Here is a 17154-nt window from a genome sequence, read left to right as displayed (position 1 = left end):
AGTAGGAGTTTTGTAAATTGTGGCTGGATAGAAAGTTTGTCATTGGTTTCAGTAATTTGTCTGTTCTTTCTAATAATTTGTTGATTGGGGTTTTCTGTGTAAACAATCATTGTATGAAAATAATGTCAGTTCCAGTCAAAAAAAAAAAAAAAAATTTGCTCCTTCAGCAAATGCTTGGAGAGCATCTACTTTGTGGTAGGCATTTGTACTAGGCACTTAAGATACATCAAGTCCAAAACAAGCTGTTGGTTCTAGAGCTTATACTCCAACAGAGGGAGATATATAGTAAGCAATAAATATAATAAAAATTAATTATATAGTACATTAGAATGTGGTGAGTGCCTTTAATTAAAAAAGTAGATAGAGCAAGGAAAGGGGGACTGAGATGATTGGAGAAGGGTGGCAGGTGGCCATATTTAGTAGTGTGATCTCATTGAGATTAGAATAAAGACTTAAAGAGGAGAGAGTGGGGGGTGGGGTGTGTGCATGTGAAGTAGGCAAACGTATTTGCAAGAAGAGGAGAGTGAAGAAACAGCTTAAGTGTCGGCCCTAAATGAGACAAGGCCTGGCATGTTCTAGGACCAGCAAAAAAATCCAGTACATGGCAAAGAATCAGTGAAGGGGAGTCATCAGGATTGAGGACCGAGGACAGGTGACCAGATCACATAGGATTATAAACTTTTGTAAGGGCTCTACCTTTTACTCAGATTGAAATCAGTTTCCATTTCACGGTTCTGAGCCCAGGAATGACATGATCTTAGTTGCACTTTAAAAGACCCTCCCTGGCTCCTATTCAAAATAGATTCTTGGGAGTTAAAAGTTTCTTTCTGTTTTTCTGTAGTCTTTATATTTCGGTAACTAGCTTCTTTTGTGATTATAGTGTGGTTGCTTGCAATGATCAGAGCTATACGCTCCCACAGTTGTGTCCATCAAGCCGGAGATGATGATTATTACCACCATCAAATGATGGCAAATTTCATGTTGACTGACACCCCTGAACCAATCCCTGGGCTAAAAGGAACGTCATATTCTAATTGGCCTTACCTCTGAATTACCTGAAACTATCACTATGGAAGGGGAATGATTACTTTGTTGGCTTATCCATGAAGCTAGGAATGATGGTTCAGCTACTCCACAGTGGAAAACTGAATGAACGTTGAGCTGCCAACAATAACGCCCTCTAAAATTATTCCGGTCTAACAGTTTCTTAACATTTATTCTAACTAAACATAATCTGCTGGCAAAATTTGAGTACAATACTTTCATTTCATTAACAAATCCTAAGATTATTTTGGTTCAATACTTTATGATTTCTTTTTTTTTAAAGATTTTATTTATTTATTTGACAGACGGACATTACAAGTAGGCAGAGAGGCAGGCAGAGACAGAGAGAGGGGAAAGCAGGCTCGCCGCTGAGCAGAGAGCCCGCCCCTGATGCTGGGCTTGATCCCAGTACCCTGGGATCATGACCTGAGCCAAAGGCAGAGGCTTAAGCTCAATGAGCCACCCAGGCGCCCCTTTATGATTTCTTTATAGGATCTGTCATCAAACCATGTATCCCCTAATGTGTAGAGTATTTTGCAGCTATTTCTAAATAGGAAACCTCACATCTATATTCCTGTTGGATTCCTTTCAGTATCATCTGGAATGCTGATTCTATCTTCCTAATATAGGTTATCTGTGATTTGCAAATTTGGTAAACATACTTCGCTGTAAATATTAAGTGACAAAATCATATTCTTCTTTTATTAAGAAGACACTTTCTTTCCCTAATAGAATATGGGTATAGGGGGTCAGGGAATCATAGACAGAGATGACAACGCTCCAAGAGAGACATCTATTGCAAAAATAATTAAGAGACTTAACCAAATCTGAACTTTTTTCAGCTCTCAGTTCTGTTTTTCATTGCCAGTGTTAAGGAGCAAATGTATCCAAACTACTTTTAAAACTTCCGAAATATTGAAAGATTTTGAAAAGGCTGATGGTTTCCATTTGCTATTTTGTTCCTTTCTTTGTGAAGTTATCAAAGAAGAACTCATCTGAGAAGAGTTACTCATTCCAGGAATGAGTGTATAACCTGTATTTTTATTTGCAAATTGCTTGTCAGTTGTCATTTATATCATAGAGCCATATAACTTATGACATGGATTTTATAATATATTTATAACATTTCATAATTTATAATATTTTAAAGCAAAATGATGTTGTTTCCTTTGTATGTAGGATTTTTTCATCTTTTATTTTTCTGTGTATTTTTCTTTACTTTCCTCATTCTCTCTCCTAGTTTAGTCCTTTATGTATGATCATTCTAAAAACTGCTGATCCACTCAAACTATTGTGTTCTCTTCCAAGAATAATCTCTATTATATGCACAGTATAGGAAGGACAGCCAGTTATGCTGAGCTTTTTTCAGTGAGCATGTAGATAAGCAGTCACTTTTGCTGAATACAAAAGAGGCAATGTTTGTGCTAAGACAGTCCTTTGCTCGCTGCCATCTAATCCTTTCGTTTTTTTATTGTAAAATATATTTTTATCAAAGTAACACATGCACAAAGCTTAACAAGTAAATAGTTCTGGAAGATTTATCATGAAATAAACAAAACCCAAACTATACTCTTCTGTCTAACCCTTTTCTTATCCCCAAGTACCATGCCCCAGAAACAACCACTTTGAACTCTTTCCCCTGATTCTCCTGGTATTTACCTCTATGTGTCTGAATGATATGATCATTTGCTATTTTCTCACCTATCAATTCTAGACATATTCTGCTGACTTCCTATTTTGGAATGTGAGAATTTATATTTCCACCACACACACATGCACACATCCATACTTCTCTTCTATCCTCCCATGAAATTGTTTTAAAATCTTAATTTTATTAATAGTCAGTGCTTACATTATTATGAAGATATAACTATTTTTACTATTGATCCATAGAGTGTATTGTGATTTGTTCATTTACAACTTTTTATTTATCTCAGAGTTAATTTTTTTTTCCCCCTAAGCTTGCCAACAGCACTACAAAACTCTGCTCAATATAGTCAGATATTTTTGGTCTATATAAGTTCCATACTTTTCCTTGGAGGGATCTTTCCTGCGGCATTCTGGTCTCACATTGTATTGGAACCCAAGGACTGCTGTACCACAGTATAGCTCTTGGCCTAGGTCTTCTTTGATCAGGATCTGATTTATTTTTCCTCTCTATATGTTGGACCTCTGGCTTCACGGACACCATACGTTCTTTATTGATGTATTCCCTCATTGGGAAATACATCTTCCAGAAGATTTCCAAGAAGAATGCATAGGGAACAAACTTTTTGACATACAAATATAGTATATTTAGAAGTACGTTTATTCTATTTTATACAGATTGATAGTGTGGAAAGGAATCCTTGTTCTCAGTACTTAGGAAGCTTTGTGCTATGTCTGCTGGGAGGGAGACAGGTGAAAAAGGATATCTTAGTACAGTTTTATCTTGAATTTCTCTTATTATAAGTGAGGTTGAGCATTTTTGTTTTTACTTTTCTGTAGTATTTATTCATGTTCTAGTTGTATGCTTACTTATTTTTCTATTTGGTTGTTGACTTTTTTATTTGTAGGAACTCCTTATATATTAAAGAAATCAGTCCTCATTTTTATAATAGGAATTACTAGTATTTTCTCACAAGGGCTCAAGGATCTGGAAGACCATTTGGTAGCATTTTTAAAAATTAAAAATGCATTCTAGGGCGCCTGGGTGGCTCAGCCATTTAAGTGTCTGCCTTCAGCTCAGGTCATGATCCCAGGTTCCTGGGATCGAATCCTGCATTGGGCTCCTTGCTCAGCAAGAAGCCTGCTTCTCCCTCTCTCTCTCCCCTTGCTTGCATTTCTCTCTCGCTGTGTCTCTCTCTGTCAAATAAATAAATAAAATCTTAAAAAAAAATTAAAATGCATTCTACCCAGGAATTTAGTATGTGGTATTTTTCCAGCAGATATATTCACACATATGGAAAATGACTTAGCAACAAGAATATTGATTGCAGAATTGCTTGTAAAAAATAAGACTGGAGGCAACCTAAATGTTCATCAATGAGATCCAGTGAAATAAATCATGATTTACTCATTTGGTAGAATATTATGTAGCCATACATAAAGAATGAAACAGTTCTAAATATACTGATAAGGAAAGAAGATCTCTATGACATATTTTTCAAGTTAAAACATAAGTTGCAGAAAAGTGTGTACTGTAATTATTACTTGAAAATAAAAACTAAAACGATATATGTAATCAACTTATGCATTAGAACATTATGCAATAAACTGGTAACATGGGTTGCTTCTGGAATACAGTGGCTGAGGAGCAGGAGTAGAAGGTATATGTTTTTTCTTTTTGTAACTGCTTTATTGATATATAATTCATATATGATGAAATTCACCAATATTAACTGTATAAGCCAATGAATTTTAGTATACTTAGTATATTGTACAACTACCACTACAATCTAGTTCTGGAAAATTTCCATCAGCCTAAAAATAAACCTATGTTCATTTATAGTTAGTCCCCATTTTCACTCCCAGTCCTAGGCCATCACTAATCTAATTCCGCCTCTCTATATTTGCCCTCTCTGGGCATTTTATATATGCTTTTATATCTTTTGAATTAACTTTCCCTATTTTGAATTTATATCGCCTATTCAAAAATACATACCAAAACCCTGATCTAATTGATCATATTATTACTCCTTCTCATAAGAAGAAACTGCTTTATGAAAAAGTTAAAGGAAGTCTTTGGTACTATAAGCAGATGAGAGGCGGAGATAGGAATAAATCAGAACATTATGAACAAGATCCTATTTCCTACTTTTATTGCATCCCTATTAGATCTCATTCTGGCTTAGCATACACTGAAATTTAGATTTAATCATTGTTCACATAAGTGTAAATCTCTGTAAAAGGTCAAAACATTTACCACTCAGAAGGGAAAGAACAAATCATTACACTGAAAAAAGATATGGGTATGAAAATAATACTGTACAGGCACTTCACTTTTTATTGCCTTATTTTGTTAGAAATCCATAAACACTAATATAATCCTGTCATATATTACAAAGGTTGGCCATCTGCTAATGTTGAGATTAATAATCTGCCCCATAGTTAACTCATAAAATCATCCAAATTTAGATTTGGATGAGGCTTCTGAAATTTATCTATGACATTTTCCCAGATTTATTTCACCAGATACCAGCCAATCTAATTACTTCAGTGACATATTTAACCTTTGTAAAAATCTCTATATAGATTTATTTATACCAATATTGTTGGCTGTTAACAATCCAAGAGCTAAATTTGTTACCCGTTTCTTGTCAAGTGAATAATAATAGTTAATAACAAAAATAATAAATATGATTATAGCACTCTTTATTGACTATTTACTGTAACCCATCACTGAACTAGAGAGGTGCTTTACATACATTAAGGCATTTCATATCACCACCATCTAGAATAAAGGCCCTATATTTAATCCTATTTTCATTTTTAGTAATGGAAACTTTTTCCTGGAGAGGTTAATGAACATGCCTAATGTCACACAGCTGCTAAATAAAAGAGCTCAAATTTGAACCCAGTTTTTAATCAACATGCTTTTGTGATATACATTGTTGCATTAGCCTTATTCCTGACTTCATACTATACTTTTGTCCTTTTATCTTATTCCTTCTTATTTGACTTTATTTCATCTTGTATTTTATATGACTTGACTTGTAAAGAATCCTAAATCTCTTCTACTTGGTGATGGGTTTAAATAAGCAAGCATATGACTATTGTTTGTTCATAGTCTTACACTTTATTAGGAGAAAAAGCAAAGGAAAACATGTTTTTGTGAATACTGTAACTTCTTTTGGCACCTATGGACAGGCCTCCCCTCATAAGATAGTTTGTCTATGCCAATAGATCAATATTGATTGAGTCAATGCGGAGAATACAGAAAATTATGCTAGAGTTCTTGCCCTTTGGGAGCTTACATATTGTTGAAGGAAAATACATGTACAAAACCACAAATAGGTGAAAAGTGATTATTAATGGCATATAAAGGGCCCCTTGTGTATTGTTAAGTCAATGGTGAAGGCAAAGGGAAGGTATTGTGGGAATATATATTTTTAAGGATGGCCAATCCCTGAGGTAAGTCAAGAATTTTTAACATTTGTGTGCTTTGAATAGTTCCATAGCAAAATATTTGGACAAGATGCTCTTTAAGGTTTGTCCACCTTAAAAATAATATAATTTTATGAATTATATAGAAAGTAGCATTTAGTACAGTGAAATTCCAATTAATAAAGGGGTAAGAGGGTTGCATGAAGGATGTACAGGAAAACCAGACTGGAAACCGAGAGTAACTGGAGGAATATAGGGAATATTTTTCTTTTCTCAGTATTCTAAGTACATTTCTGGGGCGCCTGGGTAGCTCGGTGGATTAACCGCTGCCTTTGGCTCAGGTCATGATCTCAGGGTCGTGGGATCGAGCCCCGCATCCGGCTCTCTGCTCCACAGGGAGCCTGCTTCCTCCTCTCTCTCTGCCTGCCTCTCTGCCTACTTGTGATCTCTCTCTCTGTCAAATAAATAAATAAAATCTTTAAAAAAAAAAAGGATTCTAAGTACATTTCTGTTTGTGTTGTGGTTGGGGGTGATGGGTGAAGAAGAGGGCAAATTGCTGGCAAAGTAGTCACCCACTGAGCAAATTTCCCCCAAATGGATGCTTGTTCAAACTTTGTTGAACCTCTGAAAAACACGTTAAAGAAAAGGTCCAATATGATATTAGAACTAAAATGGAGACTGAAATACATGGAAAAGGGAGTTAATTTGTGTAGCGCATTTTAACGTTCCCTTCATCTCTAACCAATGGTAAAGACTGAGGTACCACTCTCATCCTTACTTTCCCTTTGAAGCCCCCAGATGATAGATCCTAACTTATCATAGCATTTTTCGTACCTACTCTTTATCACACGGCTCAACCGGTCTTCTTTTCCATCTAGGGCATTGTGACTATTTCCTACAGGTGCCCACTAATCATCAGCTGAGGTGAGAATCACATTTTTCTCCAGCTGGCGTGGAAAGGGTCTGGAAGCAAAAGCCTAGGTTTCGGTCTGATACCTAATAAACAGTGGTCTCATTTAATGGGGTAAAGGTGTTCTGTTTTTTCTGTTTTTGTTTTAGAGGGTGGAGAGGGTCTGCAAATAAAAGATGGCGTAAAAGGAAAACTATCAAATAGTTTTTCCTCCGCTCGGGTAGGTCGGGGGTAGCCAAGTTGGGACCTGGTTTGGAGTGAAAAGTGGAGGCTGCCTGGGGTAGTCCTACGGTTCAAGGACCACCCTCCTAAGGTGCAGGGCAGCGGGTGTGGAGGGTTGAGAGGTGCACCACCCACGCCTCTCAGGAAAGACATCAGGGACTTCTCAGAGGAGCGTGCAAAGGGCAGGCAAGCCGCCGCACTCTACAGCAGTAGGCCGGGTCCCAGAGGGCGGAGGGCCCCCAGCGCGCGGCGGCGCGGAGGAAGCGACGGCGGCGGCGCCCACTCCCCCTTGTCCCCGCGCCCCGCCGCTCTCCTCCAGCAGCCGGGCGCCGGCGCGCTCGGGTTTTTCCGCCGCCGCCGCTGCCGCGCGCTGCCCCGTGCGCTCCGGCACCTTCGGCAATTTCCGTCAGGCCCTGGCCGCCATTTTCTCGCCGCTTGTGTGTCTCGCTGGCTGCGTGGCTCGGTTCTTGTGAGCGAAGCTTTGTCCGGTTCGGCAATGGACGGGTATGTAATGGGGCCAGCGAGGGGGTGTGTACGAGGGGAGTGGTACGGTTCTTCGGCGGGGTCCGGGGTCGTCCAGAAACCCTCCAGCGGCCCCTCCCTGGGCTGGGCTGCCGTTACCCAACCCCCGCCCCATCGCACACACCCCTCCCTTCGTTTCCCCCGGCGGGCTCCGGCCGAGAAAATGAGAAGAAAGCGGGCTTGTAGACCGGGGAGGCATTGGGACGATGGCGGGGGCGACGACCTCGGAGGGGGAGCAGGCACCGGCTTGACGGCGGGGGATGGGGCGGGAACCCCAGAACGCCTGGCCCGTCCCTGCCCCCTCTTAGGAGCCATTTCGATCCGTAACCTGGGATCCGAACCCTGGGTAGCCGCGCCAGTGGAAGCGAGTGTAGTGCCACAGAGGCCTGTGTGGGGATTGCTAGGGGAGATGAGAGGCATCTGTAGGCACCCCAGCCGTCCCCAGCCTCCCCGGCCTCGCCCGGCCCGCCTTGGCAGGGGGAGATGCCGGTGGCGGGAGCTCGGGTGAAAGCTAAGTGGGAGCCGCTGGAGAAGGGGGGGGGAGGGCGTGCGGCGGCGCGAGGAAGGGGGAAGGCAGATGTCATACTCCTTTGTTTTCACTTGCGTCTGGTAGTGGGGGCGGGAGACAGGAAAAATGCCTTTTTGTGGGGGCCTAAGAACATTCAAGGCTTGGCAAAAGGGCCCAGAAATTAAATCATCTTAAAAAACCAAGTGTTTGTGGTCGACATCAGTCACATGGGCAAAGGCCAACAGCCATGGCAGAAACAAGAGCAGATAAGTCAACACAGGGCCATTTTTTTTTTTGTCACTTTGTCCAGTTTCTGGAAAAACAAACAACTACAAAATGCAAGACCCGTGCTGCATCTTTGAGAGCCCGAGTGGAGATAGAATGCTGAGGGACGTGAGGCAAGGGCTTTGGGAAATGATACTGACCCGGGTCTCCCTGGTACTTAATGCTCTACATCTGAAAAGACTCATAGTGATTTAGCTAATTGTTAGAAAAGAGGCACCCTTGAGGGCGAAAATATAGCTGTATTCAGCCCTTCTGGGGGTTGTAAAAACCGTATCATTTAAAGAGCACATTTATTAGAATCCAGTGACAACATGCGAAGAGCCAAATAAAATATAAATTTATTTTGATTAAGTGTTTGGAGTTTAGTGTTTTTAAAAGGTGTTAAGGATAGACCATATCAAAGTTAACGGAGTAACACAACTTACATTATCCTAGAGGTTATCTAGAGATTGTTTTCCACATGAAACGTAAATCTAGAGAAGTTCACTATTTCACCAGATAAACATGGAAATTGATGACAGAACTTGGCAGTGGAATTAATGTTCTCTGATTCTGTCAAGAAAAAGAGTTGGTTTAAGTTTTAAATTATTAATTTAAGTGTACAAGCTTTGAGTAAATGGCATTATAGTGTTTGGGGTTTTTTTCTTTTTGATATTTAAAGGGTTGTTTAAAAAATACAGGAAGTTTAGTGAATTTCATCTCAAGTTTGAAAGTAATTTCTAGAAAACAGTTGAAAATAGTACAAGGAAGTGTCACCGACTTGTTTTCCATTTACATGGTGAGTGGATGATTTATGAATGATGAACCACTCTAAAAAGTTTTAGAGTCCCAACAGTGATCATTAGAAAAATAATGAGGTTGAAACTATTTTTTTTTTCTTCACAGAATTGTCACTGAGGTTGCAGTTGGCGTGAAGGTAGGAAAAAAATTGAAACTAATGAAAACTGAATTGCTGAATCTGTTGTTACCATTGATGGACATTTTCAGTTAGCTTTTGAAGTTACAGTTAATGAAAGTGTAAAGTGCTTCGTTGAATTTTTAAAAAGTTGGGTTATATAGTTTATAATCTAAATAGATAGAAACTAAGTTTTTCTAGAAAAACAGTCCGTGAGTACATTTTAAAAAGTAGTTATGAATGCTGTTTAGGGTTGAAAACGCTATCAGACATGGCTTTTTATGAATATATAAATGATACCCCAATTTTCTGAGGGAAAATTATGGTTTTAAATGGACAGATATATGATTTGACCTAAATCATGTAATTTTGTTAATCTAAGATTTTTTTTAACTTTTGATTATGAATACTAAAATATGTATGTCAACAGTGAGCTACATTAGAAATCAGTTATCTTGATACTTAAACTTGTTTAGGCAGTTAGCTTCAAATTAGAGTCAGAAGTTAAAAGCTGGTTTGGCTTTCCATTAAAGGAAAATAGGCCTTATGATGCAGATAATTTGGAATCTTTTCTCACTTGCTGGCCAGGAAAACTACTCCTTTAGACCTTAGTTCTAATGCTTAGGCCTTTTATTTCCTTGAATCCTTGCATATTTTAACAGATTAATATGTTACAATTTTTGTTTGCAAACCTGTCTACCTTGTTGGGGCATGGTCCTTGTCTTCTCTTTTTTTAAAATTTTTTCAAACCTGGCACATTCTTACAGGCCTCATACACAAATACTTGTTGATGAATGACATTTCCCCCTTTCAAGTGTGAGTAGTCTTGAGAGGATGGTGACTATTTATAATATTTTTTGGAATTCTTAAAATTTCACCCACAACAATGTGGTATTCTTTAGATTACTTTAAGAGATATTTTTTTTTTCTTATTTTCTGTTCTCTACCCTATAATGCACTAGATATTTGTCTATACTTTAGTATTTAGGCTTATCGAGTTCATATTACGTAGATTGGGGGAGAAATAGCTTTTTCTGGGGAAGGTATTCTTATTTGGCAATGATACTTTCTAAATTGAGGTAGTTGAAGGATTTGAAATCTGGAATAGGCCAAAAGTGCAAGATACATAATGTATACTTACCATCCAAATTGATATCCTCTGGAATTCTGTAAAAGAATGAATGATACAAGTCTGAGTTGCCCACTATTAGTGTGGATGAGGAGAGAAGGAACTCAGACAAGAGGCAAGAGAAATGAGAAAAAGAATTGGATGTCCAGGTATGGTTTATTGGTTTTACCAGTTTTGTTAGTAGTTCGAGGAGAGAAAATTGGAAAGTGATGTAAAAATAATTGCCAACCTTTTTTTTTAATCCATTGTTTAACATAAAACTTTGAATAACTCAAGTTTTGTTTTATGAACTTTTCTGAGGTAGTGGTTAAGAATTTTTGCTTGGGGGGCGCCTGGGTGGCTCAGTGGGTCAAAGCCTCTGCCCTCTGCTCAGGTCAAGATCCCAGGGTCCTGGGATTGAGCCCCACATCAGGCTCTCTGCTCAGCAGGGAGTCTGCTTCCTCCTCTCTCTCTACCTACCGCTCTGCCTACTTGTGATCTCTGTCTGTCAAATAAATAAATAAAATCTTCTAATTAAAGAATTTTTGCTTGGGAGTCATGCCTGTGTATTAGTAATTAAGTTTTCATATGTATTTTTTTTTTAATGTGCATGGTTAAAATTCATAGTGGTAAATATTTCTCCCTGAGTCCTACACCTGTTTCTCAGGTGTAGTTAATTATGTTAAATTTTTTCTGGTGCATTTTTTTCCTGAAGTGTTATTAGTTTGTATATTATCAAACAGTGGCATCCTTGCTTGTTTATACAGATGAGTTCATACCATGTGTACTGGCTCACATCTTCCCTTTTTAAAAAAATAGCTTTATTGGAGAGCCTGGGTGGCTCAGTGGGTTAAGTCTCTGCCTTCAGCTCGGGTCATGGTGGGGAGCCTGCTGCCTCCTCTCTCTCTGTCTGCCTCTCTGCCTACATGTGATCTCTCTCTCGGTCAAATAAATAAAATCCCCTAAGAAAAAAAAATATTTAAAAACAACAACAAAAAATGGAACTTTTAAAAAAAATAGCTTTATTGAGATAAAATTTGATATAAAATAAACTGCACATATCTAAAGTATACAATTTTTTGACATATGAATACACTTAGGAGACCATTACCGCAACAAAGATAATGAGCATTCATCACCCCTGTTGGTATTGTTTGCCCTGCCTTTCCTCAAGCAACCATTGATCTGCTTTCTGTCACTACAGGTTAGTTTACATTTTTTTAGAATTTTAAATGAATCAAAATATACCCCCCCTTTTTTTGGTCTTATTTCCCTCAGTGTAACTATTTTGAGATTTACTTATGTTGTCATCAATAGTCCATTACTTTTTCTTGCTTAATAATATTACATTTTATGGATATACAGCAGTTTGTTTATCCATTCAGCTCTTGAACATTTGAGTTGTTTCCAGTTTTTGACTATTGTAAATAATGCTGGCGTGGATATACTTATAAAAGTCTTTGTAGGAACTTTCATATCTCTTGGGGAAATACCTTTGATTGGAATGGTAGGCATATGCTTTTTTAACTTTTTTAAGTTTTAAGAAACAGCAGACCATTTTCTAAAGCAGTTGTATTATTTTCCATTGCCACCAGTAGGGTATGAAATATCCAGTCCTTCCATATTCTCTCAATACCTGTGATTGTTTTTGATTATAGACATTCTGGTAGGTGTGAAGTGGGAATCTCCTTGTGGTTTTAATTTGCATTTCTGTGATATCTGTGATGTTGATTATCTTTTCATGTACTTTTTGCCAGCTGTATATTATCTTGGATGATGGGTCTCTGTATCACTTGCCCACTTTTTGAATTGGGTTACTGTTGAGTTTTAAGAGGTCTTCATTCTGGTTATAAGTCCTTAATCAGATACATGGTTAATATTTCCTACTATTTGTGTTCACTTTCTCAGTAGTGCCTTTTGAAGAACAGCAGTTTTCAATTCTAATTAACTGAAGTTTGCCAATTTTATCTTGTATGTCTCCTGCTTTTGTTGTCATATCTAAGCCACCTTTGCCTAACCCAAGGTCAGATGTTCTCCTTGGATTTGTGATTGAAGTTCTACAGTTTTTGGTTTTGCATTTAAGTTTCTTTGAGGTAATTTTTTTTTTTTGAAGATTTTATATCTTTATTTGACAGAGATCACAAACAGACAAAGTGATAGGCAGCGGCGGGGGTGGGGGGGAGAGCAGGCTCCCTGCTGAGCAGAGAGCCCCATGTGGGCTTGATCCCAGGACCCTGAGATCATGACCTGAGTGTAAGGCAGAGGCTTAACCCACTAAGCCACCCACACGCCCCAATTAATTTTTTTTTTAATATGTGCAAAAATAAGTCAGCATTTTTTGTTTTGGGGTATGGACTTAAACTTTTTCCAGCACCATTTGTTGAAAAGGCTGTCCTTTGTTCATTAAATTGGCTTTGCATCTTTGTCAAAAATCAACTATGTTTGTATGTATGATTCTCTTTCTGTACTGTATCCTTTTTATGACCCATTTTTGTCCTTCCAGATGCCTAAAACCTGATGTCTTAATTACTATGATTTTATATTAAATAGTCTTGAAATCTAGCAGTCGTGGTCCTCTTTGTTCTTAAAGTTGTTTTGGCTCTTCCCATGTCCTTTTTTATATGAATCAATTTCTACAAAAAAGCTTGCTGGGATTTTATTGGCGTTAACTTGAATGTGTAAAGCAGTTTGAGGTCAACTGACATCCTAACAGTCTTGAGTTTTCTCACTCATGAACACAACTCCTCTTTCGTTTACCTAGATCTTCTTTTAATTTCCTCCAGAAGTGTTTTCAGTGTATAGTTTCTGTACATTTTTGTCAGATTTATCCCTGTTTCATGTTTTTTGGTGCTGTTGTGAATGGGGATGATTTAAAATTCTCAGTTTCCAGTTGTTACGAGTGTAAAGAAATACAAATATTTTTGCATGTTGTTCTTGTATTCTTTACTGTTGCTAAACTCACTTGTAGATACCATCATTTTTTGTAGATATCAGATTTTCTACACACACTTACCTTATTCATTTCCTGTCTGAATGCCTTTTTTTCCTGACTGTGGCATCCTATACAGTGCCGAGTAGTTCCTTATGTCAGGGTGAACCCCTATATGATATTATTTCTTAAATGTTTGCGGGCAATTCACCAGTGAAATTGTGTGGGCCTGATGTTTGTTTTCTTTGTGGAAGTTTTAAATGATACATTTATTTAATTAGATATAGGACTATTTGGGTTATCTATTTCTTCTTAAGTGAGCTTTGATAATTTGTACCTTCCATAGAATTAGTCCATTTCATCCAAGTTACTGAATTTATTTGCATAGAGTCATTTATGATATTACCTTTTTATACTCTTGATGTCTGTAGAATCTGTAGTGATGTCACTTCTCTCATTCCTTATACTGATAATTTGTCTTTTTTTTCCTTGTCACTTTAGCTAGAGATTAATTTACTAATATTCTCCAAAACTTATCTTTTGGTTTCACTGAGTTTTCTGTTTCCTATTTTTTATTGATCTGCTGTTTTAGTTTTCTTCTGCTTGCCATTTAGTTCTTCTTTTTCAACCTAGTTATGTTGATGCTGGTATCATTAATATGATACCTTTTCTAATACAGAGGCTTACTGCTTTGTATTTCCTTTTTAAGTACAGCTTTCATGGCATCTCTCAAATTTTGACATGCATAATTCTTTTTATTTAGCTCAAATACATTCTAATATACTTTTGACCCATGTATTATTCAGAAGTATGTTATTTATTTAATTGCCAAATATTTGGAGTTTTCCATAGATGTTCCTGTTACTCTAATTTCATTGTAGCTAGAGAACATACTGTAAGACTTGAATCGTTTGTAAGTTTGTTGAGACTTGTTTTATTATCAAATATGTATCTTAAGTTTTACATGTACTTAATAGGGATGTGTATTCTGCTGTTGGGTAGTTCTATAAATATCAATTAGATTATGTTTATTGATAACATTGAGGTGATTTCTGTATGGGAGTATCTGTTTCTCTACACCCTTATGCAATTCTGGGTTTTAGAAAAATTTAGAATGTTAGCTAATTTTAGGCTAAAAGAGTGCTTTTTATAATTTGCATTTTTGAAATGGATGAGATTTTAAGAATTTGACCTTGTCAAATATTCTTGTCCTGTGAACTGCCTCTGTATACCTGACCTGTTTTAATGTTCATCTTTGTTAGATTTCTGTGTAAAAATTGATACCATATTCATCGTAGGTACATTTTCTTCTGGTTTATTTGAATTTTTTTTCCTAGCTTTGTGCGGTGACGGTATTGTGTCCAATGAGGTTTATCTGAGGCGCTATTATTGCTAATTGGATTTTTTTTTCCTTTGAGTTTCCTAAGAGTTTCCTAGATTTATTTGTATTATTAAGTAGTATAATTTCTTCTTTTTTTAGTTTATTTAATCTTAAACGTTTTTAGCTTCTTTTCTTCCGTCTTTTAAATAGGATTATAATAGCTTTGAAAATTAGATTATGTAGAAAAAGTATTTTTCACAACTAGGTCTTCACTTAATGTTAACTGATTTACACTACATATAGAATATTCAAATTTTATAGCTTTAGGATATGTTGAAATTTCATTTTTCATTATCTTTATAAATTTGCTGTAGTTACTCAGTTGATTTGAGACTCCTTTTTTGGTTAGCCTAGTGAGAGTATAAAAGGAAATTTGTAAATTTTTAATAAAAGATTTGCATTTCTTTAAAATGGTTTTTTACATTTCTTGTAATTTGTAATTTCAGGGTTTCATTTCTATACCCTTAACCATTTGCGCATGTGAAATCTTTGCAAAGTAATTGGACTGTTATGTAGGAAAACAAAAATTCCTGAAGTGATTGCGTAGTAATTCCAGATGCTACTCAGTATAGTAAAATGTTAACTTTTTGGATGGAAATTTTAAATAGTGAAATTTGTTATAGTTCTCTTCTAAATGAACTAAAGGAAGCCTTTAAGACTGGACAATTAATAAAGAATGTAGTTGTTAAAATAAGTTGTTAGCATTTTCCAAGTTGGATTTCACTAATATTTTGAAAGCACTGGTTGTAAAGTGCTGAACTTACTGTATAAGTTTTGGTATAGCTCTTGAATTTATCAACATTGCCTGTTTAGATAGTTGCAATGAATAATGCCAACTGTTACTTGTTAACAATTGAACATAAGTGATTGTTTATAATAGGTATGTTATTGAAAACTTTTTTTGGGGATTTTAGATTCTGATATTTCTTAAAATGCTGTATAGATATTCATGCTTAGGTATTTACATTAGAATTTCCAGTTGCAGAGCTTTTTAGTGTGTCTACTAAATGACAACATTGTTAATTTGTAACTCAAAGGCTGAGAGAATATATGCTTCTTGAGGGTAGAGGTATTCAACAACAAGTTGTTTTATTGGTCCTCCATCATCAATAGTACGTGTTAAGTAGTACATACTCAGTAAATAATTGATAACTCCTAAAGGGTCTCTGGCTTGACACCAATTTTATTTTACAACTTTCTTCCTTTTTGCTGTAAATATGAAAGAGCTATGTGTTTTAGGACCGCGTGTAGTTGAAGAGTTGAGTACCTAAGCATGTGTCAGATGGCCATGATAGGAGAGGTTGATTTGGTTTGGTAGGATCTGAGTAGAGTTCACAAAAGATCTGAGTTGTGATATATGCATTGTAAATAATTTGGGATAGGAGGTAAGTAATATATGTTGAGGGAATGACATGGCCAAAATTGTGTTGATGGGCTGGTGCAAATTCACAAACCCTGAATAGCTTCTGTAGCAGTAGGTTTGCATAAGGGTTTGTGTATGGATATGAGAGAAAGAGAAGATGGCAATATGTTGTAGAAAGCCTCAAGTGCAGGTTATGAAATTTGTACTTCATCTGGTAAGCACTACTCTATATACCTTTAAGTTCCCATTCACAAAAGTAGCTCGCTGTTACGCTGTTTTTGGAATTTGGAGAATGAACTCTGAAGATTGGTTTTGGTATTACTTGAAATGCTATGAATTAGAATAATGAGTCTTTGTAAATGTTAATATTTTGATCTCTTATTTGGTCGATTCGTATTACTAAATTGTAATAGCTTTCTTAGTTTTAGATGTACTGCAGTAGGGGCTAACGTGGCTAAGTAGTGTTTTTACTTTAGAAGTAATAAAGTGTCACAGAAACTTATGACATGAGTGTTTTTGAAGAATGATTCCTTTAATATATTGTGAATTTTGAACATAGAAAAAGGCAGTAGTTATCATGAACCAATATTTACCTGTCACTTAGTCCCAGTAATCATCAATAAACCATTGGTAAAATTTGTGATATCCATTCTACTTTTCTCTTCCTGTAGTATTTTGAGACAAGTTGCAAATACTGTATTTTCATTATTACTATTATTTTTTTTAGAGAGAGAGAGTGCTTCAGCAGGTGGTAGGGACATAGGATAAGGAAGGGGAGAGAAAGAATCTTAAGCAGGCTCCAAGATGAGCATGGAGCCTGACATGGGACTTGATTTCATGACCCTGAGGTCATAACCTGAGCTGCAATCAAGAGTCAGATGCTTAACTGACTGAGCCACCCA

The 17154-nt window shown here is 36.8% G+C and overlaps 1 protein-coding gene across 4 annotated transcripts in view; it reads left to right on the top strand.

Moving 5' to 3' along the window:
* The first annotated feature begins 7595 nt into the window (after window positions 1-7595).
* Window positions 7596-17154, top strand: part of PTBP2 (polypyrimidine tract binding protein 2) — an 87388-nt gene continuing 77829 nt past the window's right edge. For 2 of the 4 annotated variants that reach the window (XM_046005628.1, XM_046005619.1), the window contains exons 1-2: window positions 7597-7765; window positions 9462-9492. In XM_046005628.1, the coding sequence (XP_045861584.1) occupies window positions 7758-7765; window positions 9462-9492 (39 nt within the window). In that variant the 5' untranslated portion in view covers window positions 7597-7757. Of the gene's footprint in view, window positions 7766-9461; window positions 9493-17154 lie in introns of all 4 variants that reach the window. The other 2 variants (XM_046005612.1, XM_046005636.1) reach the window with 2 other exon arrangements.

Source organism: Meles meles, chromosome 1 (assembly GCF_922984935.1).
Source record: "Meles meles chromosome 1, mMelMel3.1 paternal haplotype, whole genome shotgun sequence".
Lineage (NCBI taxonomy): Eukaryota > Metazoa > Chordata > Mammalia > Carnivora > Mustelidae > Meles > Meles meles.
Note: the sequence above shows the minus strand (reverse complement) of the source record. Positions and strands in the feature narration are given on the sequence as shown.